Here is a 25,896-nt window from a genome sequence, read left to right as displayed (position 1 = left end):
GGCTGAACTGATTTAGACAGAAACTAAAATTTGCAGAAAGTATATTCTGGCAGATGGTTTTGAGGGACTAGAGGAAGTACAAATAAAATATGTTGAAGACCCACCAAGATTTGTCAGCTGATACACAAAATGAAAAAAGATAATGAGGCATAAGCTCAAGGGGTGCCTCAGTGTCCCCAAATCTAGTGAGATCTCTTTCCATGAGGAGAAAGTGTTGAGTGGAGTCACAGTAGAGGGCAGTGACATGTTTGTCTTCACACGCGCTGGCTAACAGAAGAGCAGATGAACTTTAAAAGGAAGGAAGCTGAAGGTTTAGGGCTCGAACTGGAGTTTGTCAGTTACCCCACAGAAAGAGCCTTTGAAACCCATTCAGATGGTAAAGTGTCTCCTTAGTTGAAGGGGTACTGGTTGATAGTTTCACCCATATTTTCAGGAGGCAAGTATAACCTTTCTAAAATGCCTAGAAGTTAATCTAAAAAGCATAGAAAGGAGAACATACCCTATTTCTTATTTGATTTTAAAAAGAAATCATCTTCTTTGCAATCATACAGACTTTCCAATCCATTGGAAATATCCATGATTTCAGTTCTTCATTTCCCAGGAGTTTTCTAATTAACTAGACTGTTGCAGAGCTTGTCAAGGTAGCTGTGCACTTATCTTGGTCTTTATCATGTGTGAAGTAAGGTATCCTCTCTGTTCCTCACCTTAGGTCATTGGGGTTTATGCAAAGAGAGGCAACACATTCTCACAGAATGAGCCACATGGTAGCTATTATGATGCTATTATCATGGTGGTCATTTACCGTCAAAGGCTCAGAGAAGAATATTCATTTCAGCAGTAAGACAATTGCTGATAAACTTCTTGATATTCATATTGACTTGAGTAGTAACTTTCTTTTCCAGGGACCAATTTTGAAAGCGTGGCTTGATATTACAAGAGGGAAAGAACCTTATGCTAAAAAAGCACTAAGGTATTTTGAGGAGGGATTACAAGATGGAAATGATATTTTTGCTCTGCTGGGTAAGGTGAGTTGGAATCAAAGTGAATTCATCAAGTGTTTTAAAATTTAGAACACTTGAAATCTAATCAAACTAAGTAGGTCACAAAAGATAATACCTGTGATGCTGTCTTCAACTGTTAGAGGGACTTGCATCTATCTGGGGAGGACACAGTAGAGAATGACTTCTCTACCAAAATCATAACTCTGATTTCTGGATCAGAGTGTTTCCTTACATCTAACATGTGTGAGCATCACCAGAGAAGAAGCGTGACATGGAAAAGGTAAACACCTCATGTTGTGAGGCTTCTCTTCTACTAGAGAGATGAACAGTGAGTAAAATGGGTAAGTTAATTACCTAGGGTAGGACTAGATAGTCGGCAGGAAGTGCAGTCAAAAATAAGGCAGGGATGGGAGATGGGCGCTGAGGCACAAATTTGCAGTAGGAAATGAGGTAGTCAGTACATTTGACTTTTGAACAAAGACTTATTATAGAAATGAGGGCTACATAACACTTGTATGTTTGTTCTTTTCTTCTGAAAGATACTGAAGGAAATTCCAGTTGAAGCATGTCTGTGATCATCTGAGATAGCTGCATTGTCAGTGTATGCTTTGAATCAGTAGTATTTAAGATTTTCACAATCCTCATTCCAATGCCCTACAGCCCTGATAGCGTGGTGCAGAAAACATTAAAAATAAGGCGTGGCAGATTCAGATACCTTAAGGCACATTCAGGGCATAGTGAGAAATCCAGGTAGTTGGAGGAGAATGAGTGAGAAGTTAAAGGCTAGAGGAAAAAGGGGGCATGGACCTAAAGTCAGGGTGATGAGGAGAGGTGACCTAACGGGTCTCGCTTTGGATTTGAATTTACATTTGGGAAGTAGCTAGTGCAAAGCTTGAACAGTTTTACCCTTGATTTGCATTTTGAGGATAAACTGTTGACAAATCTTTGAAAAAAATTACTGTTGGGTTGGACTATTTAAATTACATCCTTTCAGGCTGAAGGGATGGCTCAGTGGTTAAGAGCACATACTGCTCTTCCAGAGGACCCAGGTTCAATTCCCAGCACCCACACCCTCACACAGATACATATGCAGGCAGAACACCAATGCACATGAAATAAGAATGATTTTTTTTAAAGTTACTTCCTTTCATCTGTCTCCACTAACAACTTCTGACCACCTTTCAAAACTTGTCTGTGGGCTGCAGTGAGATGGCTCAGGGTAAAAGGAAGTCTGAAAACCTAAGTGTGATCTCCAAAACCCACACGTAGGAAGGGAGGATCCAGCAGACCCTGAATGTCCTCTGCCCTCCATCTGGGTGTCTTTGCACACACCCGCAGCCACACACAGGATAAATAAATAAAATTAAAATAAATAATTGGGACTGGTGAGATAGTAGATAAAAATGCTTTCCATGAAAACGTAAGGGTGTGAAGTTGATTCCCTATAACCACAAAAAAAGTTTGGATGCAGTGACTGAGATCTATAATCCCAGCACTCTCTGGCAAGATAAGGGAGGAGTGGAGTGGAGCCAGGAGAATCACTCAGAAGCTTGTAGGTAGCTCCCCTGGTGTACAAGGGTGAGGAAAGACAATATGAGAGACCATGCCTTAACCATACAAAAGGAGAGAATTGACTCTTAAATTTGTCCTCTGACTTCCACACATGTGCTGTGGTCCATGCGTACCTGCACTCAAACTCCACAGTAAATAAAATTAATTGTTTTCATTGCCATTTTAGGGGCTGGAAAGATGGCTCAGTGCTTAAGACCTCTTGCAGAGGCTCTGAGTTCTGTTCCCAGCACCCATGTCAGGAGACTCCCCGAGACTTCCACTCCAAGGGATCGAGTGCACTTTTCTGGCCTCCAGAGGCAGCACTGTTCATGTGTACACACTCACACAAAGACATTCACATATACACAGTTAAAAATACATCTTAAAAATACTATTATTTTAGCAGTGCTGGGGGCCTCTTACAATCCCAGGGCTAAACAAGTGCTCTACCACTGAGATACAGTCCTAAGTGTCTTTCAGGTTTTTTTCGTTGAGACTAAATAAGTCAATACATTTAAACTGGGCATAGTGATAGACTCTAGTAATCTGAGCAATTGCAAAGGAGAGGTGGAAGGATCAAAACCAGCATAGGTTATGTAATGAGACTGTCTATGTTCAGAAGTCTTTATTATTTATGATAAAGAAGAGAAAGAGGGGAGGACTAGTGTTTATTTCTTGTTAGTATCCCCATGGTCTCTTGGCCAGCTTCCGTGGATGAGTTTGTTCACATTTGAATCAACCCACACAACAAGTATTCAGGGTGATTAGAGTCAGGAGTTGGGTTGGCAAGTTTTTAAAGTTTTTTGTTTTGGTTTGTTTTGTTTTTGTTTTTTGTTTTGTTTTTTGTTTTTTTTTTTTGAATGATCTTGCTGCTCTCTATTCTTTAAAGAGAAGTGAGTTTGTGATCTTCCAGGGTTAGGCTAGTTGAGGTGTTAATATGAAGGACTTCAGAGGGGTTTACCTTTACTGTGATGTGATACTCATGATTGGTTTAAATGATTTCTCCAAATTACTGTGGTCTAGTCTGTCTTGTGTTGTTTCAACAAAAACACCTGAAACATAATAGGCATGTTGACTTGCATCTGTGATCCTGTAACTCAGAGGACTGTCATCAGTCCTTGAACTCAGAGTTCAAGATCAGTCTAGGCTGCAGAGAAAAACTCTTTTAGAACCCCGCAAACTGAAAGGAGACTAAAACAAAGAAGTCTGAGACTAGGTACTTTAAAAGGAACAGAAACTCATTTCTACAATTCTAATGCAAGAAGTCTGAAATCACGGCACTAGCAAGTGTGGTATCTGGTAAGAGCCCTGCGCCCTACAGGATGGTCCTTTGAACAGTCTTTCCTAATGGAGAAGTTGTCCCCTACATGGCAGAAGACCAGAAGAGTGGACTCCATCGCCCCTCTTTCATTTTCATGATGGACTACCTCTGGTCAGGCCCCACCTCCCAGCACTGTTGCTTGGGGAATTAGATTTCAGTGTCGATTTTGGAAGAGACAAAAAAAAAATGAAGCTCCAGAAGATCCATTGTAATTATATACGTACTTTTCAATTAATTCAGCAGAAAGGACTCATTAATATTCCAGATAGGAGTGGCTGAAAATGCTGCTTTGTGTTCCTATGGGAGGGGCTGGTCTAAGGAAGAGTACAGATGTTAACACATCAGCTCTTTGTGGCAGGGCTTTCTTATTTTCAGTGTTAGCTATGTAGGTAGATTCCAAGAGAAAATGTGTACTAAAATCTATCCTAATCTTCTATTATTGTCAATTATTTGGAAATTTAAATATGTTATTTTGATATAATAGATTTCTGGGTAACTATACTTTCCTATAACTATTTGGAATTATATACATATAAATACATATTGCACTTTTACATTAAATGTTGAGACAAAATATTAATTTTTAATTGATATATACTAAGATAAAATTTAAAGATAATCTAGAAGAAAAATTAAAAGGGAAAAATATGATTTATGAATGTACATTATTTATTTAGTGTGAGTTTGTGCTTGTGCATGCCTAGAACAACTTGCAGGAGTCAGTCCTCCCCTACCATGTAAGTTCTGGACATTGAACTCCCTGCAGTCATCAGGTGAGGTGGCAGATGCCTCACTCTGTGAGTCATCTTGCAGCCTCTCCATGCATTTTCAGTACACTAATTACACTTATAGGTTATTCTCCTCTGGGAGAAACAATGTGTCTAATACACAGACACTGTAAAGATGTTTCCAGGCAGCATAGTGACATTTGAGTAAGAGAATAAGTGCCACTGTTAAACAGGCCAGCTGTCATATAGGACGTGTTCTTTGTGACAGTGAGTGGAAGTTGCACACTTCTGCAGTCCTTCCAAGTCCACCTACACTTCTGTTCAGTCAGTGACCTCTTCTTTAGTGACTCATTTATGGACATGTGGGTAATTTTTTCTTTTCTCTTATACACTAACCGTTGGGCAGTAACCATGATGGGTGTGCCCCCTTATGCTGTCTTTCAGTACTTCCTTAAGAGAATTCCTAGAATTGAAGTGTTGTTGGAACCTTATTTTGCTTATTTTCTACCCTGAAAGTAGCATTTTCAAATACAGGGTAAAAATCTGTAAAATCTCTTTAGCTTCATATACTATTTAAAAATCTCCTAATTCTATAAAGATAATTTTCTCATTCTAAGTGGCAATATTCTTTGTTTCTAAATGAACTTTTACTTGTTTGAATTTTGAGACAGGGCCTTATTCTGTACCACATCCCAGGCTAGCCTGTCCTCAGCATGTAGAAGATAGACTGACCTTACTTAAATGTTGCCCATCTTCCTGCCTCAGCTTCCTAAGTACTTCTGCGTATTATTTTAATTTTATCCTGTTATCAGGTTAAGTAGTATATTAAGAGTCTATTTTAGAGCAAATTTGCTAAGGTAATGTGTGTTAATTTCTATGATATTTTAAGATGTGATTTTGATAAAAACTCAGAAAAAAAAATAGCAGCAGTATTCTGCCATAGCCCAGACTAATCTGGAACTTGCTCTGTAGCCCAGGTTGGCCTGAGAAGGTCTGATGTACAAGGCCATAGTTTCAATGTCAGTTTTCTCACCCATTAGGTACTGTGCCTTGAAATGCGCCAGAATTACTCGGGAGCCCTGGAGACCGTGAGCCAGATAATTGTGAACTTTCCCAGCTTCCTGCCTGCTTTTGAGAAGAAAATGAAATTACAGCTGGCGTTGCAGGATTGGGACCAGACGGTGGAGACAGCACAGAGGTTACGTGGAGGACGCTGTCACAGCCTCTTTGGATCTGGTTATACATGAGGGGGAAAAATCTGGTTTTGTTCTGTCTATTACAGGACTTTTATAATCAGCATAAAATTTAACTTTTCAAGTAATATACAGTGATTTTATTCCAAGCAGCCTAGAATTGAAAAAAAAAAAAAAAAAAAAAAAAAAAAAAAAAAAAAAAAAAAAAAAAAAAAAAAAAAAACACTTCAAATAGTGTTGCTTTTAAAGATGGAATTGGGGCTGGAGAGCTGACTCAGTGGTTAATGTGCTGCTGTCAAGTCTGATGGACCTGAAGTCTGGGTGGGTGTTTTGTCCCACTGTGTGGGAGGAATAGACAGGGAGTCCCCAGAGCAAAAGACACTGCCTCAAAACGGAAGGTGAAGAGTGCCCGGGGCCTCCACATGCATGTGCACATATGCAGGCCCCTGTAAATGCTAACACATACATAGCATGGAGCACATACTTATGCAAAACCCCTGAATTTGTTTATTCACATCAATCGCTGAGTATCTATTTTAAGATAGACACTCCTTTAGTGAACAAGTCTCTCTGCCATTAGGAAGGTAATAGTAAAGTGAGACGAATCATATGCTAAACAGCATAATTATGTAGTAATTAAACATAGGTGCTAGGGAGGGGAAAATAGTCAAGTATGGCATGTTGGGGGTAGGAGTTGGAGGTGGTGGTGGAAAGCCTCACTGAAGAATGGCATCTGAGCAAAAACCTGGAGAAGGTCATGGAAGCAAGCCACGCAGGTACCTAAGAGAAAGCCTTACCCAAGGAAGAGCTCTGTGCAGAGGTCCTGAGGCCATAGCATCTTTCATCTGTTTGAGGGACAGAGTGGAGTTAAGGCAAAACCAGAGAAGGTAATGGGGAGGGAGCAGGTGCTGAGTAATGAAGGATCTTGTGGGCCAGAGTTTGATATTTCTTCTGACATGCAAAGTTGTTAGTGTTTTGAATAAAGAAGTATTGTTAGGCACCACATGAAGCATAAATCTGATCTTAACAATAAAAACCAGGAGTCAGGTGTCAGGATAAAAGCTGAAAGATCAGAGAAGCAGGAGAGCAGCCACAGTCACTTTTTCTTCAGTTTCTCCAGTCCAAAAGGAGCAAGATCCTGTCTTGGCCCCACCTTATCACTTCCTGTTTCCTCTCTGCACTGACCTCCAGACCTCTACGGTTATCTAGTGGCTAGCTCCGCCCTCTGACTCTAAGCAAGCTTTATTTATCAGAACACAAAATACCACACAGCATTTCATGGAATCATTGCCGATTTGAGAACTGTGTGGGGAACGGTGCGAGGGCAAAAGCAGCGGGACCATTTTCCTGCCGCTGCCATAATCTGAAGGAGAAGTACTGGTCAGGGAAGCAGGACAGTTATGCTTAAGGTGCTTTGAGAAGTAACTGGGATTTAGATATATTTTAGCTAGGAAGGCAAGAGACTGGGGGAAGATGACCCCAGGCTGTTTGGTCTGAACTTTGTGAGTGAAAGTAAGTTATAGATGGCATGTTTAAAGTGCTCAGAGGGCCTGGCTGATGGGAAGGTGGCTTATACCTGAGATGTAGTCATCCCCACTTTGCAGCTGAACTAAGGTACGAACCTGTTAAGTGTTTTATCAAGCACTACATATAGGTTATTTAGGGGGAAACTTTTAACCCAAGCTGAGCAATATTATACCAGACAGCAACTGGTGTAAAATAAGCAACTGCACATCTCAAGGAGTAAAACAGTCTACATCAGTTTCTTGTTTGAGTATCAGTGATCTGTATCGACTGATGTCGGGAGGGATTTGATTGCTGGGACTCTGCATCAAGTTCCAGACCTCAGTAACCAGCCATAACAGCACAGATGAAACATTTCTCCTGGTGATAGCAAAGACCTGAGAGCAGAGACAAAATCCAGACTGCCCGTGCAGAGTAGGCAGGGCTGGCTGGCTGGCTCTCCTGATGTCATCCCATTGGCCAGTGCAAGGCCAAGACCCCAGTCTGTAGTCACAGTGCCATAGAGCACACCAACTTCTGCAGGGAGGAACTGTACAGTAGCGTAGCACAAGACATATTCAGAAGGAGAAAAAGTGAGTCAGAAATTCATTATTTAATACACTCATGCAAGGGCTTGTAGGTGAGCCCTTCTGAACAGTTACTTTATAATTCCTTTTAGTAAAGTTTCCTAAGAATTCTTATAGCATAGAACAGTTCTTGCTATATTTGTGCCTTTTGTTTTTTCTTAGGATTAATAAATGTCTTCATAATATTTTCCAAGTTGTGTTTTATCACATAGGAATCTAGTTAAAATTTATGAATAATATTCTCACATATCTAAATATTTCACTCTTTTTGGCATTGTTAGAATCCCTTTAAAAAAACCTGCTTGAGGTAAATGCACCATCTTAAAATTTTTGTTTATTTATTTTTACTTTGTGTGTATGAAGGTTTTTCCTGCTTGTATGTGAGTGCTCCACATGCATGTGCTTCCCACGGAGACCAGATGAAAGTGTCAGATCCCCTGGGACTGCTGGGAACTTAGACCTGAACCCAGGTCCTCTGCAAGAGCAGCAAGTGCTCTTAACCACTGACCTTGTCTCCGGCTCCTGAACTCAACTTTCTATACACTGTTGTGTATAGTTAACTAATATTTGATGTAGCATTACTATGGTATTAGAATCAGGCATAACCCCTATCCATATTTTAAAACATCAAAAATTAACTTCTAGATAACTTTTTAACCTAAAAATAATCATTAAAACTACTTATTTGAGTAGTAGAAGAGTCAAGCCACTAAATGTTTAATTCCTCAAAAAAAAAAAAAAACCCAACTCCAGTTATTTTATTATTAACTGACATGTTTCCCTACAGGTTGCTGCTTCAGGACAGTCACAATGTGGAGGCACTGAGAATGTTGGCTCTATATTATCTATGTAGGGAGGGGGACATAGAGAAGGTAAATTGTAGTGCATGACTGAAGTCGCCTGTCATGATGAATTTCATCACACACCCTGATAAATGCATGTGTGCGTATTCCTTAGAAGCTTGAAGTTCTATCTCAAAATATTTGTATTATAATTTTTAATTAGTTGCCAGAAACACAGCATTACAAAGACTTTACCATCTTGTACCAACTAGTAAAGCACACATGTAGGGAAATTTCTCTCAAAAATGGTTTTAGGTTGATAGTAGAGTATATGTATTTTTATGTAAAATTCTGGTACATAGCATTGTCTGTGATCCAGATATGAACGTACATATACAAAGTAGATTTCATAATATGTTTGCAACTTAGTTGAGTTCGCATGAGTTAGATGAGTGCAGGATGAAATCATTAAGATAAGGTATGCGTGTTTTGATAGTATTGCACACATTCCCTAGATGCTGGTAAAGGAGTGCAAAAATCCAGTCTGCAGCAATCATGTTACAAGAGGTCTGTGTGTTTAACTTGGCTGATGTGACTACTTAACGAACACTTTAGTAGACACTAGAAGAATCTTAGTGGATCAAATCTTCTGTCAACTTTTCATTTATTACTTGGAGCCAGGACTATAGCTCAGAGGAAGAGATGTTTGCCTAGCATGTGCCAGGCTGGTTCTCAGCACCAAAAGAAACAACCCAGAAACAACATCAGAAGTTACTTATCCTAACCACTTTCATGATTTTTCTATTGTAGAAAACATTTCAAATATAAGCTAGGCTATCTGTGTAGTTCAAAGGTTCATGTAACATTTTTGTAACTATATTATTCAAACAGCCTTTGTGGAATGGCTTCATTGTTAGAGAGAGCTCAGTAGAGAGAGCTCGGTTTATACATTTGTTGAGTCACTATGGCTGTCTTTACCTATCCAGAGGCTTCTACTTAATGATGGGTATTTGCAAGAAATAATTATGTGTAATTACTGGAGCTTTAAAAAAACTGGAGCTTCAGATAGATTTTAAGTCATCCTACAATATATGAGATTCCATTGGGGGATCTGGGGGAATACTCAGTTTATAGAGTCCTTTCTACACAAACATGAAAATTTGATTTTGGATCTCCAGCACCCATAAAATATCAGCATGCTGGCACATGCTTGTATTGCTAGTACTGGAGAGAAGAACACTGGAGGACATCTGCAGCTCACTTAGCATTTGGTCTTGCAGAATTGATAAGCTCCAGATTCAGTGAGAGACCCTGTCTCAAAAGTTAAGAGAACAATAGATAGCCAACCTCTGGCCTCAGTACACACACATGTTCATACAAATTCATTCACACACAAACATTTGCTCATGCATACACCACAACACACACACACACACACACACACACACACACACACACACACACAAAAGGAGAAATTTGTAAAAACCCAAGGTCTCTTAAATATCAGTAATAAAGGGCTGGAGAGATGGCTCAGTGGTGACTGATGCTCTTGTATTGTTGTGCTCAGTGGTACTTGTTGCTCTTGCAGAAGACTGGGTTCAGTTCCCAGCATCCCCCTGGCAGCTCACAACTATCTGTTACTCCAGTTCCAGGGGATCTAACACCCTCTTCTAGCTTCCACAGGCATCAGACACTTACATGGTGTGTATACATACATGCAGGGACTCACATATACACGTAAAATAAAAGTAAACCATTAAAAATATATCAGTTAAAAAAATCAGTATATAAGAGTATTTATTTATGTATTAGATTCTTTTTTTCTTAGTTTATTTTAAGATTAATATTGTTTGCTTTGTTTTAGGCTGCTGCCAAGCTGGAAAATTTAGGAAATGCATTGGATATCGTGGAACCACAGAATGCTCAACTTTTTTATAAGATTACAATGGCCTTCAGCAGAACCGTAAGACTGCCTGCATGCCAGACCTCTATCTTTAAGAGTTTGCAGTCAGTCAGTGATGAAGCAGAGAAACATATGGCCTAGGGTGAAATCAGTATGATCTAAGTGTATTATCCATTCCCAGGAAAGGAGACTCAGGAGACTATAACTACTACTTTCAAGACTTCAGGGGACTCTTGGATACAGAGAGTGCCTTCCAGACAGAGGAAGCCAGAGAGCAGTGCTTGGGATTGGGGTGCTCTGTTGCTGTAGCCCATTTTTTAGGTTTCCTAGTGGCTTTACCCAGCAGGTCTGCATGGAGAGGATTATTGGACCATGAGCCTGAGTGAAGGTGTCTGAGATGGACCACTTGGCTGTGCTGGGGGGAGGTCTTTTGCTCCACCCCTTGGCATTTCTAAAAATACACTAGGGCAGGGCCAGTCATGGTCCAATGGATTAGGATCCAGGCCTTCTAGAGGCTATCTTGTATTTTCTGTCTCTTTCCCCTCTATCCTTGTAATTAATATTTCCTGCTGCTCCTACTCAAGAGCACTCTAGGGAAATGTGGGGGTGGAGGTAGCCCTTTCACACTCTGTGCTTTTGTTCTCTATTATAAAACCTTTGGGGGAAATCTATTAAAGTGAATTGCAGAGTTTTTCAGTGGAGGAAAAGGCCAGTGTCTTGGTTTTGTTGTTGTTGTAGTAAAGGCATGTTTCTATTAGGAGCATTCTGTAAAGGTGAGGTGATAGGCATGGAAATAGAGCAGAACTGCAAAGCCAAGGAAAGGGATTAGAGCTTTGAGCAGTTCAGTGAAGTAGCAAAAATCTATGGAAGAAAATAAACATAAAGAATTACCAAACTAACTTGAAAGAAGAAGTTAAGAATATTAATTGCTAAACTGTAGAAACTATCATATTTTAAAACATGTAGGATGTATGAAACTTAAAGAAAAAAATCTAAAAGTATGAATAAGATATGTTCCTTTTTTTTTCTAAGATTTATTTATTTATTATGTACACAGAAGAGGGTGCCAGATCTCATTACAGATGGTTGTGAGCCACCATGTGGGTGCTAGGAATTGAACTCAGGACCTCTGGGAGAACAGTTGGTGCTCTTAACCTCTGAGCCATCTCTCCAGCTCCGATATGTTCCTTTTTTATTTGTGTTAACACCATACACATTTCCATTGTTTTTCAGAATGCTTATAGAATTAAGTTTATTGAAACATCCAGAGAAGTATTTTTTCTTAAAAGTTGGTATGTTCAATAGTTATTTAACAGCATTGACATAAAAATAATTTTAGTGAAATTTTTTTCTAAAAAGATGTAAGCCATGCCCTTTTAAAATATTTTCCCTATTCCTACAAGTTGTCTTCGAGGGGAAAGGGTTTTTTTTTACTTAATTGTGCACATAGATTTAAAAACCTTAAAATGAAGACTTTCCTATCTAATTTGTAAAAGAATCATGAAAATCATTGTTTTCATACAGCAAGATCATATAAGATGGTGATGTTGTCAAACAGTATTTATTAAAATATACACCTTGTGATGGGCCATACACTCTTGTTGATACAGTATCCAGATGGTAGGAAACCCTTTTCCTTCTTAGATATTCTTTATTCTCTTTCCTTCATCCTGTGCACCTCAATCTATAAATGAGTATAGAGAAAAATAGGTCTTCTATTCAGAGTACAGCTGGACTTCTTGTCTACATTTGTTTTTTCCTTGTTTTCTTGTCTTTTCAGTGTGGACGTAATCAACTCATTCTTCAAAAAGTTCAAAGTTTCCTAGAGAAAGCATTTAGTTTAACTCCCCAGCAAGCAGAAATTGCTACAGAGCTCGGCTACCAAATGATTCTCCAGGGCAAAGTTAAGGAGGCCTGGAAATGGTACAGGACTGCCATGACACTGAATGAGAGCAACATCTCTGCAGTTACTGGTATGCGGTGATGCAGTGATGACTTCCTTCCTCCAGGGGAACCCTGCTTTGAGAACCAGCCCACTGAAGCAGATATATATATATATATATATATATTCTTTTAATTAAACTTTCTGCTATACACAAGAGGAAAAGTCAAGTATCTTTAAAAATAACAATTGATTTCGCAAATGCTATCTTGAAAGAATGATTTTATTTGGTTGCTTCTATCAAGTTATGAGTTGTTCAGGGAAAGATTTTACATAGTCCCTGGCTACTGACTTTCTTCCCCACCTCCACCCCTGCTGTGTCCTTATTTTAGTTTTTTCAGCCTCAAACGGAATTGTTGTGAAGGAAGAAAAATTTTTTTAACCTAGTTTAGTTGGTTGGAATAATCCTTGATTACTTTGATTTCAGGACTCATCCGATGTCAGTTAATAGAAGGGCAATTGCAAGATGCAGACCAGCAGCTAGAGTTCTTCAGTGAATTCCAGCAGTCAATGGGCAAATCTGCGGTATGACATTTTATCAGATGGCAGACCACAGCTGCTATTATAAACATGAAACTAAATGACGGTTCATCCTTAGCTCTGAATGGTGAATGAGCTCTACCTTTAATGTGTAATTGCATTTGTTAGTTTACCTCTGTGCAAGTCGACTTTAAATGTTTTTTCTCAATGAGCCTAAAATTCCATTCAGCTAATACTTAGGTTTGAATGATTTCCTATGAAAGGTTTGAATAATTTCTTATAAATAATACTTTATATGCATTTGAAATCTAAACAGAAATAAACGGCTTTGTAGCCAAATGGAATAACCTATGAAATCTACTTATTTTTCAGGAATTAATGTATTTGCATGCAGTTCTTGCTACAAAAAAAAATAGTCGACAGGAAGAAGTTATAAATCTGTTAAATGATGCTGTGAATACTCACTTTTCACACTTAGAAGATTTACCTCTTGGAATACAATATTTTGAAAAGCTCAATCCTGACTTCTTACTAGAAGTTGTTACTGAATATCTGAATTTTTGTCCAATTCAGGTAAGTAGTTCTGCCCCTTATCTCCCACACTGAGATGCTAACAAGTTTCTTTTAAGAAGTGTTTGACTATATGTATACCTGTAATTAGCATTCTTAATTCTTTCTATTGAAATTATTTTAAATCCATCTTTATAGCAATATTACTACCAAATCATGAAAGTATTGATTTGTGAAACCTTATTTAAATTTTTTTTTAAATCCTAAAACTCTCAGGTTAGAAGTATTAAAGGTGCCTAATTCTCATGCATGTTACATATTTGGATCTGATTGATAACATCAAGTGCCATCTCACCCTGGGCAAACTCAGAACTGGAGTTCTTTTTAATAAAACCAATTAAACCATTTCCTGTATGAAATCAAACTCTGCTACATGCTAAAAGTGGAAGATTGACTATTCCTCTTGTTCCTTGGAGTGGCACAGAGAGCATCTAGTCATTTAGTCCAAAGAATAATCAGTTCTCCTTCATAAAGGAGATATTCAGATTTGGATTAGATCCTTCTTGTGTGAGATGCCCTGTTCTTGTTCCATATGGCTGCATGTGAGTCCACTACCTTTTTATAGTGTATATACCTACCGAGTTAACAGTTTACAAATACCATAGTCCATTACTCATACCTTTGAATTCGAGAGTAGGACTCCTCACTTCTTTCTTGACATTCTGTATTCTCAGGTTCACACTCCAACTATCATATTCCTTTTAGCTCTTGCCATCTATTTTATATGGAGCCATATTGTCAGCCACCATCTGCTTGATTTAGCTTGGAAATAATGATGGTCTTTTGTAAGTATTAGCATTTTTGAGTAGTAGCACTAGAACCTTGTGTAGCCTACCCAGGAATCCTTTCAAAGTGACATGTATTCATTAGGCAGTGCCCCTTGGTATTGACACTAAGCACGCATAACCTAATTTCCTTATGCACAGCTCATATTTCAGCACAGGTTTTCCAGATAAGTCTATCCAATACACATTCCTAAAACCAGAGGTATTAGCTTCTCCCTGATTTACAGCCTTACATGGTATATGAACAATGAAAATAAGAAAAATGGCCTTTCCTTGGGGAGCTCTGCAGATTGTTTATCATGTCATTTTCCAGGCCTTTATAATGTCTTAAAACTATCCTCTCGAAGAATCATACTTGATGATTAACTCAGGCTGGTTGAGATCAGTCTCCCATGTCAGCATCCATCCAAGTTGCTTAGAATGTTGAATGCTTATTTAATATTCACTCGAGGCTTCTTTCTGCAGAGGTTTTATAGCACATCCAGTACAGTGCATGGAGCTGGGGGAATGTCCTTATGGAAAAATAACTCTTGCCCCAAAGGATATATTTTAAAGGGTGAAGCATATAACATAAGAAGACTGGATAGTATAGTGGAGAATGCTTTAAGGGTAATAGAACAGGGTAGAGGTGATGAAAATTTATGTGAAAGGGTCAGAGCAGGCTTTAAGAAAAGAAGAATTGAAGATGACCCATGGAAACAGCTTGTTTCAACAAAGGAAACAGTTGATGAAGACACCCACAAGGACACAAGGGGATGAGTGTGACTGGTCTGTGGGTAGGAGAGGAGAATATCACAGATGAGAACATCACAGGGGAGACAAGGACCAGCAGGGCTTCCGTCCTTGGGTACTCCAGAGGATTTCTTTGATAACTATGCTAAGAATTAACCACAGGTAGATCACAAAATAATAGATTCCTTGGTAGCTAGATCTCTAATCCAACTATACATCCTGTTTTTCCCATAATGCAATTTTTATCCACATGTTGTAACTTGGTCAGTTTTCATGAGGACATTCCAGAAAGGCAGCACTGGCCTCAGCTCTATTCCTCATTCACGGGCCTCTTTCCCATACAGCTTTCCTTTAATATTTAACCTAACAAGTATAATCTCAGGGATTGTCTCTAGACTTCTGTTTAATATCTGATTGTATAGGGAAACCCTAGTAAAAATGATGAGTGAAGTGGCCCACACCTATAATTCTAGCTCTGAAATAGCAAAGGTGAGAGGATTGAGAGTTTGAGGCCAGCCTGGGCTGCATAGTGAGGTCCAGTCTCAAAATATAACAAACAACATAAAATAGAAGAAAAAAAATGAGAGTTGTTCTCAAGATTTCTGAGCAGGTGGCAAGGTGACTATTTTTTTTTTCAAGACAGAATTTCTTTTTGTAGTGCTGGCTGTTCTGAAACTTGCTCTGTAGTCCAGGCTGGCCTCGAACTCACAGAGATCTACCTGCCTCTGCCTCCTGAGTGTTGGGATTAAAGGCATGTGCCACCACCTCCTGGTGGCAAGGTGACCATTAGATACTTAGTATCATTTTTCCTTTAACTATTTTTCTGGTGAGAAAAATTTGTATTAGTGAATTGTATTGTTGCTATAACAAAATACCTAATAAAGGCATCTTAGCAAAAGAAGGACAAAGGGAGAGAAAGAAGGAAGGAGAAAAGAAGGTAGTGGGGAGGGAAGAGAAGAAGGAAGGAAAGGAGGCTGGGGACGTGGGTTTACTTTGGCTCATGGTTTGTGGGTACAGTCCAACATGATGGGGAATATATGGCAACAGGAATGGGAAGTGGCTGTTTCCATCCCATCCAGTCAGAAGCAGAGAGAGATGAATGCTGCTGCTCAGCTCCTTTGCCTTTGTATTTAGCCCAGGACTCCAGTTCATAGAATGGACTCACCCACATTTAGAGCAGAACAGTCCATATTAACCATCACAACAGTTTTAAAGAAGTGACTTCGTTTCATTTCAAAGACGTATAAAATTCGGAACTTGAAGATACATAAAGACCCCTAGTCCCATAAAAGAAGCAGCACTACGTGGAAAAGTGCCATAGAATGTATGCTGTGGAGATTTGAAGAGGTTAGGTAATAGTCTTACTAAGCATCTTTTTGAGAACATGGTCTGTGCCTCAGCATAGGGCAAGAAATGTGGCCCATATTCAGAGGGCCCATATTCCTTCTGTAAAGGAATGCAGTCATTGACCTGAAGGATGCAGCAGACTGTACATCAGGTGAAGAAGATGGAGAAGACCATCCTTCAGGTCAAGAAAGCAGCATCAGTGAAGCAATGCAGAGTGTTTAACCGAGAAATACATCTCAGTTGTCTTTTCTTTCAACATGTTTCTTTGATAAATTTTGAATGATAACTGCTTTCATGTGTTATCAAAATATTAATTACATAACAATTTCTAATTCCTAACAGCACAAAACCCATTATTTGTATAGTCTATTCATAGATGAACTAGGAAGATAATTTAGTATTTGTCCAATTACACAGCAAAGGTAGTGTGAAAAAGAGTAAGAGAAATTTTATAATAAATACTAGTTTCTTCTAGACACACTCAAATTACTGTATGTTTAATCCTGGCTAAATACTGTTATGATCTTAGGAAAGTGCTCTGATTTCTTTGTTTAGCCTGCAGGTCCCGGGCAGCCTCTTTCTCCAGTTCTCAGACGTTGTTCTTCAGTCCTAGAGACGATTATCAGAAGTGTCCCAGGTCTTCCGCACGCTGTCTTCTTAATGGCCAAAGTGAAGTATTTGTCAGGTGATCTATACCTTAGCACTTAAAGTAACTGAGGAGTTTGATCGCAGTGTTGGCGATGACAGATGTAAAGAGGTCCTGTACTCCACTCCAGGGAGAACAGTCATGTACAGTGCATATTGTGTCTGTGGATGCATGTGTTTTATCTGTAACTAAAACAAAAATGTAAAATCCCGCTATCAGATAATTTCATCCCCATGGTCATGAAAGTGACCCCAATTTATTATTATTCATCTTTCTTCTTCTTAAACAGTTTTCATTTGCAAACCTAATAACAAGTAAGAGAAGTAAGAGAAGCTGACCAAACATTAAAAATGTATTAGGGGAGTAAATAGAAACATGTAGGATATATATGCTTTAGTGGACCAAGGACATATTGAAAACTCATCGAACAGAGACTTATGTATGAAGCTTCAGTTTCTTAGAATGTCTGGCAGTAGCAGCTGTTAAGAGCTAACCCATGTCTAAGGACCCATGAGAAAGAGTAGTAGTTCATCATCGGCACTATATACTACACACGGCCTTACTTAACCACTCACCTCTATTATCATTACAGAATATTGGGGGTTGGGGACTACAAGTTGATGTAACCACTCCATTTTGAGTCTGGCATCACTGACACACTTAAATTTATTATGCTTAGCATTCTCATCCCCTTTTGCCTTCATAGTTCTAGGTATTAGGCATTAGAATAATAAAGATCCCAGAGTTACTGGTTTTGTTGATGGTTGGTTGGACAACATGTTTAATAAGTTATTGTGCTATCTCTGTCAATAATTTGTCCACTAATTCTCTATCTCTTAGGGGACAATGGGTACTGTAGGAGGTGCTGTAGGCTGAGTTCTTGTGAACTAGTAAACTGAACTCATTCCTGTTGTTTCTATAGATAGCAGGTAAAGGTGAGGTATATTTAAACAAAATAATTTTGGACTTTTCATCCCCTAAATCTTGAAAGGCAGGGTGGGAAGTGTGTTATCTACTTAAAGCCAGTTTTTGGGAGTGCCACATATGCATGGATGGACTGCATCCCAAGGAAGTTGTAGCACCTAGAGTCAATGCTGATGATGCCAAGTAGAGCCTCATCTCTATCTTCCAGCTAAGGATCAACTTTACCATTGTTATTACATTAATCTTAACCAATGTTTTAAGGTTAGTTAAGTGGATTTTTAAGACTTCCAGATACATAGCATGTTTTCTAAAATATTTGATATTTCAGTTTGTGTTTAAAGGAATTTTAATCTTTATCTCATGCTTTAGAATTTCAGAAATGTATCCTTGGCCTTTTTCCTATTTTACATACTGCTGTGGGATGCAGAAATATGTAGTAGGAATTCAACTGACTGTGACAAAGGGCTTTTACATCCCAGGTACAGCAAGCTGTGGCACAGGCTGCTAGCTACCCCGCCCTGCCAGAAAACAGCACAGCCAAGATTAGGCTGAGACAGATACAGCTTCAAAAGGGGAAAAAAAGGCAGTTTTATTTTCATTCATAACTTAGTGACTTAGACTCTTGACATTTTAACTAACCACTTCTAAGAATATAGTTTGAGCACATAAATCCCTTTTCTCAGATCTACTAACCAGATTTAGCCCTCAGTTGATTCTGTTCCCCATTAGTCATTCCCCTTTTGAGTTGCTAATGATAGCTGAGAATTACTGCTTACCCCTCCTTTTGACCCTGTAAGAATTCAAGCCGTGTGACCTTGCTTTGGCCAGAGCATTGTTGATTGCATGGGTATATAACTATAAACCTCAGAGACTTGAGAGAACTAGATTGGGGAACTATGATGGAAAGAACTAGATGGGGAAGAACTAAATGGAAAAGAACTAAGAGCAGAAAAATGTAAAGAGAATCATGCAAGAAAGGAGCTAAGTGTGAGAGCAGAAAAGAAGCTGTGTAGAGAGAGAACTGACTCAGAAGCATAAATGGGCTAAAGAGTTTCATGTATGCAGATTTATTCAAATTCCTTAGATTAATTAATCTGCCACTGGTAGTGTCTCTTCTGGAACTCTGGGAAAAACTATAGAGGGGCTGAACCCCAATAGTCTTTGATACCACACAGTCATGTAGCCCAGTTGTAGAATATGTCCTCTTTGTTAGTGTATATGATAACCAAAGAGTTCTAGGTTTATAAATGTCTTTGTCCTGTCACTTTCTGTTGCTATGGTAAGAGCAAGGCAGTTTATAGAAGAAACACTTTATGTGGCCTTATGGTTCCAGAAGGATAAGATTCCAGCAAGTGCAGGCATGGGGGCTGGAGCAGGAAGCTGAGAGATAAACCTTCAGATGCAAACATGAAGCCCAGAAAGTGAACTCCAAGTGGAGTGAGGTTAAAAATCCTCAATATCCACTCCCCGATGATACATTTCCTCCAGCAAAGCCATCATTTCTAAACCTCCCCAAACTGCCACCAACTGGCCACCAAGCATTCAAATGCTCAAGCCTATGAGAGACAATCCTCATTGAAATGACAACAGTCTCAAGCCCATTTTAATGTAATTATAAACAAAACTTTTTTAGGAGGGAAGTGAAGGTAGATGCTTAGTCCTGCCAGTAATAATGGACACCAGCTGTCATCCTTTCTATTTCCCTTGGTTTGCGGTGACCAACTGTTGTCCTGATACATAGGTCTGTTCTTCAAGTGGCTAGAAAGAAGCTAGCTAGGACAGGTAGCAATGGAGGCATGGCTTCATGACAGAGGAGTTAAACACTGGAACCATAACTGCTTGTGATCTAGGTCCCATCTTGGGGCTCTACCTCTGAACTCTTCGCCTCACAGACATTGTTTCCCCCATTAGGTGACATCGAAGCGGCATACAACAACCTGCAACACTGTCTGGAGCACAGCCCCTCCTACGCAGAGGCCCACCTCTTGATGGCACAGGTGTACTTGTCTCAAGAGAAAGTCAAACTATGTTCTCAGTCTCTGGAACTTTGTCTGAGCTATAATTTTAATGTAAGTATTCCAGATTAAAATGGTTAAGACATAGCATATTCCTTGAACTTTTAATGGATGTATACATGTTCAATTATTTTACATGTGAATCTAAAATACGTTGCCAATAAATATTTTAATAGAATTTTGAAATTACAAGAAACAGGAGAAAATGTTTAGATGTCTTTGAGATAGATGAAAAACCATATGAATTACCACAACATAACTACCACAATATCAGACTACCTAGGTAGTGGGTACCAGTAATCCTAGCTACTTAGGAGGCTGGAGACCAGGAGCTCCAGGCCAGCCTGGACAATATGGAAAGACAATATCACAGCATGCATACACACGAGCACGCACATACACACACACACACACACACACACACACACACACACACACACACCACAAATCAATAAAATAAATTTGTAGGAATTTGGTAATGAATGATCGGGGATCAATTTCTAGTCTTTGTACTTATCTCTGAGCCTCAGTTTTCTATGTAATTTGTAGAATAGTTTTTGTTATGATGGGAATTAAATACAGCAATTAAGTATATATACAATAATTTTAAACTATGCAGAATTGTGCAAATACTTGAATGGAGAAGGTTAATTTAATGTTACTGCCCATTTTCTTCTTGGACTTTGCTTTCCTTTTTCTTTTTCTTTCCTTTTCTGCTTTTTTAGAGGTGGTATCTTTCTTTATAGGTCAAACTGGCCTGGAATTCACTTTGTAGACTGCTGTCCACAAACTTATATCAATCCTCCTGCCTCAGCCTCCCAAGTGCTAGGAGTACAAGTGGGAACTACCACAACCTCTTACAGTTGTTTTTCCATAATCTCTTTTTAGAGTCATTGTCAAATAATACACACTGATATTGGAAATGAATATTATGTGGTTTGAATCTATAAAGACATCTCTTATGATCCAGGAAATTTCAGTCATTTTCCCTGAACATTAGATGCTTCCAGCACTATTTTAGACTCGCGGAAGGAAGCCTCAAACTGGTGATTCACTCCGTTCTGGGGGAAAACCATGAAATGAGCTAGAGAATTATTGTTGGAAATATTAAGGCAACTCCACGTAGTTAAAAGGGAGGTTTATTTTGTGGGGTAACTTACAAGTAAAGGAATAGGTTACAGGGTCCGGGAGAGGTGAAGTGCAGTCCAGCAGTGTTCTCTGGAGAACTCTGCTCCATCTACCTCCAGCGTCCAAGATCCAGGAACCAAGAGAGCTGGCACATCTGGATCTTGGGTCTTACGGGCTCCTGTCTCGGCCCCACCTCGTAGGCGTGACAATTACCAGAAGCCTCAGTGGGGGTAGTACTTCCAGGTCAAAGCTGAAACAGCTACCCACTACAGAGAATTCAAGTTCTAAATAAGAAGCCAGAACTATTGCTTCTTTGTCTTGGGACAGTAGGGCTCTAGATGTAGGAGCACCCAGTGCTGTGTCCATGCACTGGTCTTCACTCTCTGGAAGAGGAGCAGGTGTGAGTGTTCAGTCCAGTCCCCAGGTGCACAGCCTCCAGCTGCTGGAGGACTAAGGCTGCTTCCTGCTTCGGTCTTTGGTAGTTTCCCACCACCACACTGAGGGTCATCCCCTTTGGCTTCTGTTTATTTACTCATTCTGTTAGTCCCCTCTATGCTCTCTATATACTGTTTACGACTGAAATACAGATGGAAGATTCTTTATGTTTAGGGGTAATATGAAAAGGGAAGGCCAATGTTTAATGAAAGCACCTTGAGACTTCTAGTATTAAAAGTAAAAAAGAATAGAAACGCAGTCTTTTTTCTAGAAATCTAAGAGGCATATCACTGCTAGAGGAGCCTCAAAGATATCCCTTTACTGAAAGTTCAAATTTTAGGATGTATTGTTTGCCCTGTAAAAACATTAGTTGTTCAACCTCTTTGACATTCACAAGGATGCTGGAGTAGCAGTTTTCCTGAACGTTAGAGTTAATATGATTAAACTTCTACATAGTTGATTGACATGTATAGTTTTTGGGTCTGGGTCATTTCAATATGTGAAGTTTTTTTTTTTTAATTTGCAAGTCCTTTCTAATATAATTTTAATTTAAAATTATGATTAGGAAGTGAATAAGTAAGGTCAGAAACAGACTTTGTGGATATGATCACAAATGAGCTATACTCAAGAATCCTATGACATATTTGGTGGATTGTAAACTCTGGTTTTCCATTGTGGACACACCTGAGAACTATTGTTAATTTTTTTTTTTTTTAGGTGAGAGACTACCCATTATACCACTTAATCAAAGCACAGTCACAAAAGAAAATGGGAGAAGTAGCAGAAGCAATTAAAACTCTGCACATGGCAATGAACCTCCCAGGAATGAGGAGAAGTAGAGCCTCCTCGAAGTCAAAGCACAGAACTGAGGTGGATGCCAGCCACCGTTTATCCATCTTCCTGGAGTTGGTGGAGGTTCACCGCTTAAATGGAGAACAGGTAAGATAACGCAGATTGGAGCTTTGGGGAGTGTGTGGGTGTGGGTATGTGGGTGTGTGGTGTGCGCATGCATGCACATGTATGTACTAATACCTTCCTCTCTCCTGTGTAATATGTAATATATAAATATGTACTTCTATTTGAATAATTTTCTACATAGATGTATATGATATACATATAGAAAATCAAAAATCCAGAATTAGTCCCTTGGCCAACTGTCAAAATTTAGCAACTTACTTTTTCCTAACCTTTCACTAAAATATGTGCATCTTGCAAGTGCCTGGAAATTAAATGTAATTTGACCCTGGATGGATTTTTCAGTGTGCCTACCTATGTTGACCACCATGAAATGTAATCATGTAATTTACAATTCTGTTCCAGAATAGTAGTAACTCTGTATAGCAACTGCTGTCATCCTGGTTGTAAAAAAACAGCCACTTAACTAATATTTATAGCCTCAACTGGTTTGGGTCTCTTTAAACTTAAAGACTTCACTTAAAAATCTATCAGTTTATTTTTGTAAATACTATGAATGTACTGACATCATTGTGTTTTGGTAGATGAGGCTCCTCTCTGGGGTAATTTGTTGCCTATTTTGTAGGAGTCTTTCATTTTTTTTTCTTTACAGCACGAGGCAGCAAAGGTTTTACAAGATGCCATCCATGAGTTTTCTGGAACGTGTGAAGAATTACGTGTTACTATTGCTAATGCAGACCTGGCTCTGGCTCAAGGAGATACGGAGCGTGCATTAAGCATGCTTCGAAATGTCACAACCGAACAGCCTTATTTTATAGAGGCCAAAGAAAAAATGGCAGATATTTACCTGAAGCATAGAAAAGAGAAAATGTTATATATCACCTGTTACAGGTAAGTTGTTGCTTACATGGCATATTTCCTCCTGAAATTAACCCTCATGTTGGCATTCTGTCTTTTTCATGTCACAGAGTCTTTACAGGTCTTTTCTTGGAGGTGGTCATGCCCATGATCACTCTCACCAATGTGTTTACCCTAAATAGAACTACGGTTGCTTCAGTGCATGGCCTAGTATTTTCTGAAATACCCTCATCAAATGTTCCTTTTAGCTCTGACTCTTTTGTTTGGGGAAAGAAAAGGCCAGAGTTAAATATACTCTAATAACCATATTATATAGCAACGATCCAGAGACTGGACAGGCATATTTAATACTTGGCATATCTATTGTAGAAGAGGAAAATTGTAAGTTAATGTGCTCCAAACTCCAAGTTATGATTCACTTCTTCCTTTTGAGAGAACAATAGCTTTGTCACATGAGGCCCTAAGAGTTACTAGGACACGGTGCATACATGTTGCTGTGAATGTGTGACTAAGTGAGCAGACTAAGTCAGTCCCCGCTCATCAACGTATCCAACAATCTAACCAAACATTTTACTCAAATTCTTAGTAACTATCAAGTATTCTAAGAAACCAGTGCCTTCTGATGGTGAGGCGTTTAAATGTCAGGATCATGCTTCTACATCCAGTATGGTGGCTTGTAGCATTAAGCAGCCTGAGGCAGAAGGATTGCTGTGACTTTGAGAGCAGCCTGCCCTATGTAAGAGTTTCAGGCCATTGAGGCTGTATAGCAACACTCTTGTCTCCAAAAACAGGAACCAAAAGGTTTAGTTTCTTTTGGATGTGCTGTGATATAATAAGGAAAAGCATGGTTTGGTTTCAGGCAAATCTGACAGATTAGCTATGGACACGCACTCTTAGCAGCATCTATAAAGTTGGAATAGTAATTAGCTTTATCATAGAGGTTTTAAATGCTTAGGTAAGGTATACTTAAAGCTGAGCAGCAAGCCAAGTGTGGTGGTGCAGACTTGTCATTGTAGCACTTGGGGGTGGGATGAAGCAGGAAGATCTCAGTCATCTACTTGTTGCAAATAAAAAGCAGCAGATGCTGAAGCAGAAGATGTGGTTTGGAGGTAATTCATCCACTAATTCTCACCCTGAAGGTGAGAGCTCAGGTGGACCACACAGTCCCTTCCTCCTGTTAAGGAATCCTCTGGACAACGAGAGTTTGAATGTTTACTGTCTACCATTACTCTCCTCCTGCATGTCAGAAAATGGAAAGAGTCCTTGAAAAGTGCATTGTGATGTAGCAGGAAAAGTATACATGTTAACAAGATAACACTACTGGCAATATCCTGAAGGCTACTGTATACTTGAGATAAACAAGCCATCATTTTATCTTACTGGTTTGTAAGTGTTACCTGTATTCAATATACTAAGTAAAGTTGGTCTAATTTCCAGAGAAATTGCTGAAAGAATGCCCAGTCCCCGGTCCTTTCTGCTCCTTGGTGATGCATACATGAACATCCAAGAGGTAAAATTTCTAATTCTACTGAATTCAAATATTTTTTTAAAATGTAGAACTTTATAATTAGTATAACTTACTATTAAAAGGAATTTAGCTTTTTCATCGTTTAATATTTGAGTTCTAGTGATTGCAATAAAAGGTTAGGTTCCACCATGTTTTTAGCATGGAGACTTAACTCAGCGATCTTATCTGCAATAGAGATGTTGCTAGGAGAATGTCAGGAGTTTCCTCTAAACAGAAGGGTGGAGAGAGATCTACTGACGTTATAGTGACTGTCAGGAAATGCAAAGTTGCTATAGTCAAGAGTGTGGTCACTGTGGGTATGATTACAGTGATGAATATCTGGCCCACTTTCCGTCTTCTTCTAGAATTGTTTACTTTCATGTTCTTCAGTATATAATATATACTGAAGTTAAAGTAGTCCATGTTGGGAGGGCCTTAGTTATGGAAATGTTGGTCTTTAATGGATCCACTTAAGCTGTTGGTTAATGTTGGTCATTTGTGTCTGACAATGTTAGCCTGAAGAAGCCATAGTGGCCTATGAACAAGCATTAAATCAGAACCCAAAAGATGGAACACTGGCAAGAAAAATCGGGAAAGCGCTCGTCAAAACTCACAATTACTCAAAGGTAACTGCTCCATAATGTCAGTACATCTGTTGGATCAAGTTGATCCAGACCTGCTGTAGAGAAGTCTGCAGCAGCAGCAGCAGCCACCTTCCGCATCTTTGGTGATTTTAAGCTCCACGTTCGTGTGTGCAAACTGGTATTTGTGTCGTGTCAGATTTTCTCAGTGGCCTGCTTCCTTCAGTGCTGCCTTTTAGGAAGATTGTTTTGACCCTAGCAGTACTTTAAGCTTCTTCTCAGTCTCTGCAACCAAATAATGGTCCTAAAGTCACTAATCCCACATCTCCTTCGTTACGTAATGTAGCGTAATCACTTTCCTTTCTGCTCTGCCAGTTTGGTCAAGCTATACGCTTCAAGGAGGTTGTGTTTTGGTTTCTAGTAGGGAGAAAGTGTTTCCTTTGATTGGTGTATGTGCTATGC

At 39.2% G+C, this 25,896-nt stretch overlaps 1 protein-coding gene across 5 annotated transcripts in view; it reads left to right on the top strand.

The window, feature by feature from the left end:
- The window catches only part of Ttc21b (tetratricopeptide repeat domain 21B), a 76,515-nt gene that overhangs the window by 9,934 nt on the left and 40,685 nt on the right, over positions 1-25,896 (top strand). For 4 of the 5 annotated variants that reach the window (XR_009378796.1, XM_059260587.1, XM_059260586.1 and 1 more), the window contains exons 5-17: positions 903-1,025; positions 5,642-5,799; positions 8,672-8,756; positions 10,531-10,629; positions 12,350-12,542; positions 12,939-13,036; positions 13,364-13,564; positions 16,981-17,110; positions 19,907-20,064; positions 22,291-22,512; positions 23,141-23,379; positions 24,784-24,856; positions 25,369-25,479. Coding sequence is in view for 4 of the 5 variants with exons in the window: in XM_059260587.1 (XP_059116570.1) it covers positions 903-1,025; positions 5,642-5,799; positions 8,672-8,756; positions 10,531-10,629; positions 12,350-12,542; positions 12,939-13,036; positions 13,364-13,564; positions 16,981-17,110; positions 19,907-20,064; positions 22,291-22,512; positions 23,141-23,379; positions 24,784-24,856; positions 25,369-25,479 (1,890 nt within the window). In the remaining variant the exon portion in view is untranslated. The remainder of the gene's footprint in view (positions 1-902; positions 1,026-5,641; positions 5,800-8,671; positions 8,757-10,530; positions 10,630-12,349; positions 12,543-12,938; positions 13,037-13,363; positions 13,565-16,980; positions 17,111-19,906; positions 20,065-22,290; positions 22,513-23,140; positions 23,380-24,783; positions 24,857-25,368; positions 25,480-25,896) is intronic. The other variant, XM_059260589.1, reaches the window with a different exon arrangement.

This window comes from Peromyscus eremicus, chromosome 4 (genome assembly GCF_949786415.1).
Source record: "Peromyscus eremicus chromosome 4, PerEre_H2_v1, whole genome shotgun sequence".
In the NCBI taxonomy this organism is placed as follows: Eukaryota; Metazoa; Chordata; class Mammalia; order Rodentia; family Cricetidae; genus Peromyscus; species Peromyscus eremicus.
Note: the sequence above shows the minus strand (reverse complement) of the source record. Positions and strands in the feature narration are given on the sequence as shown.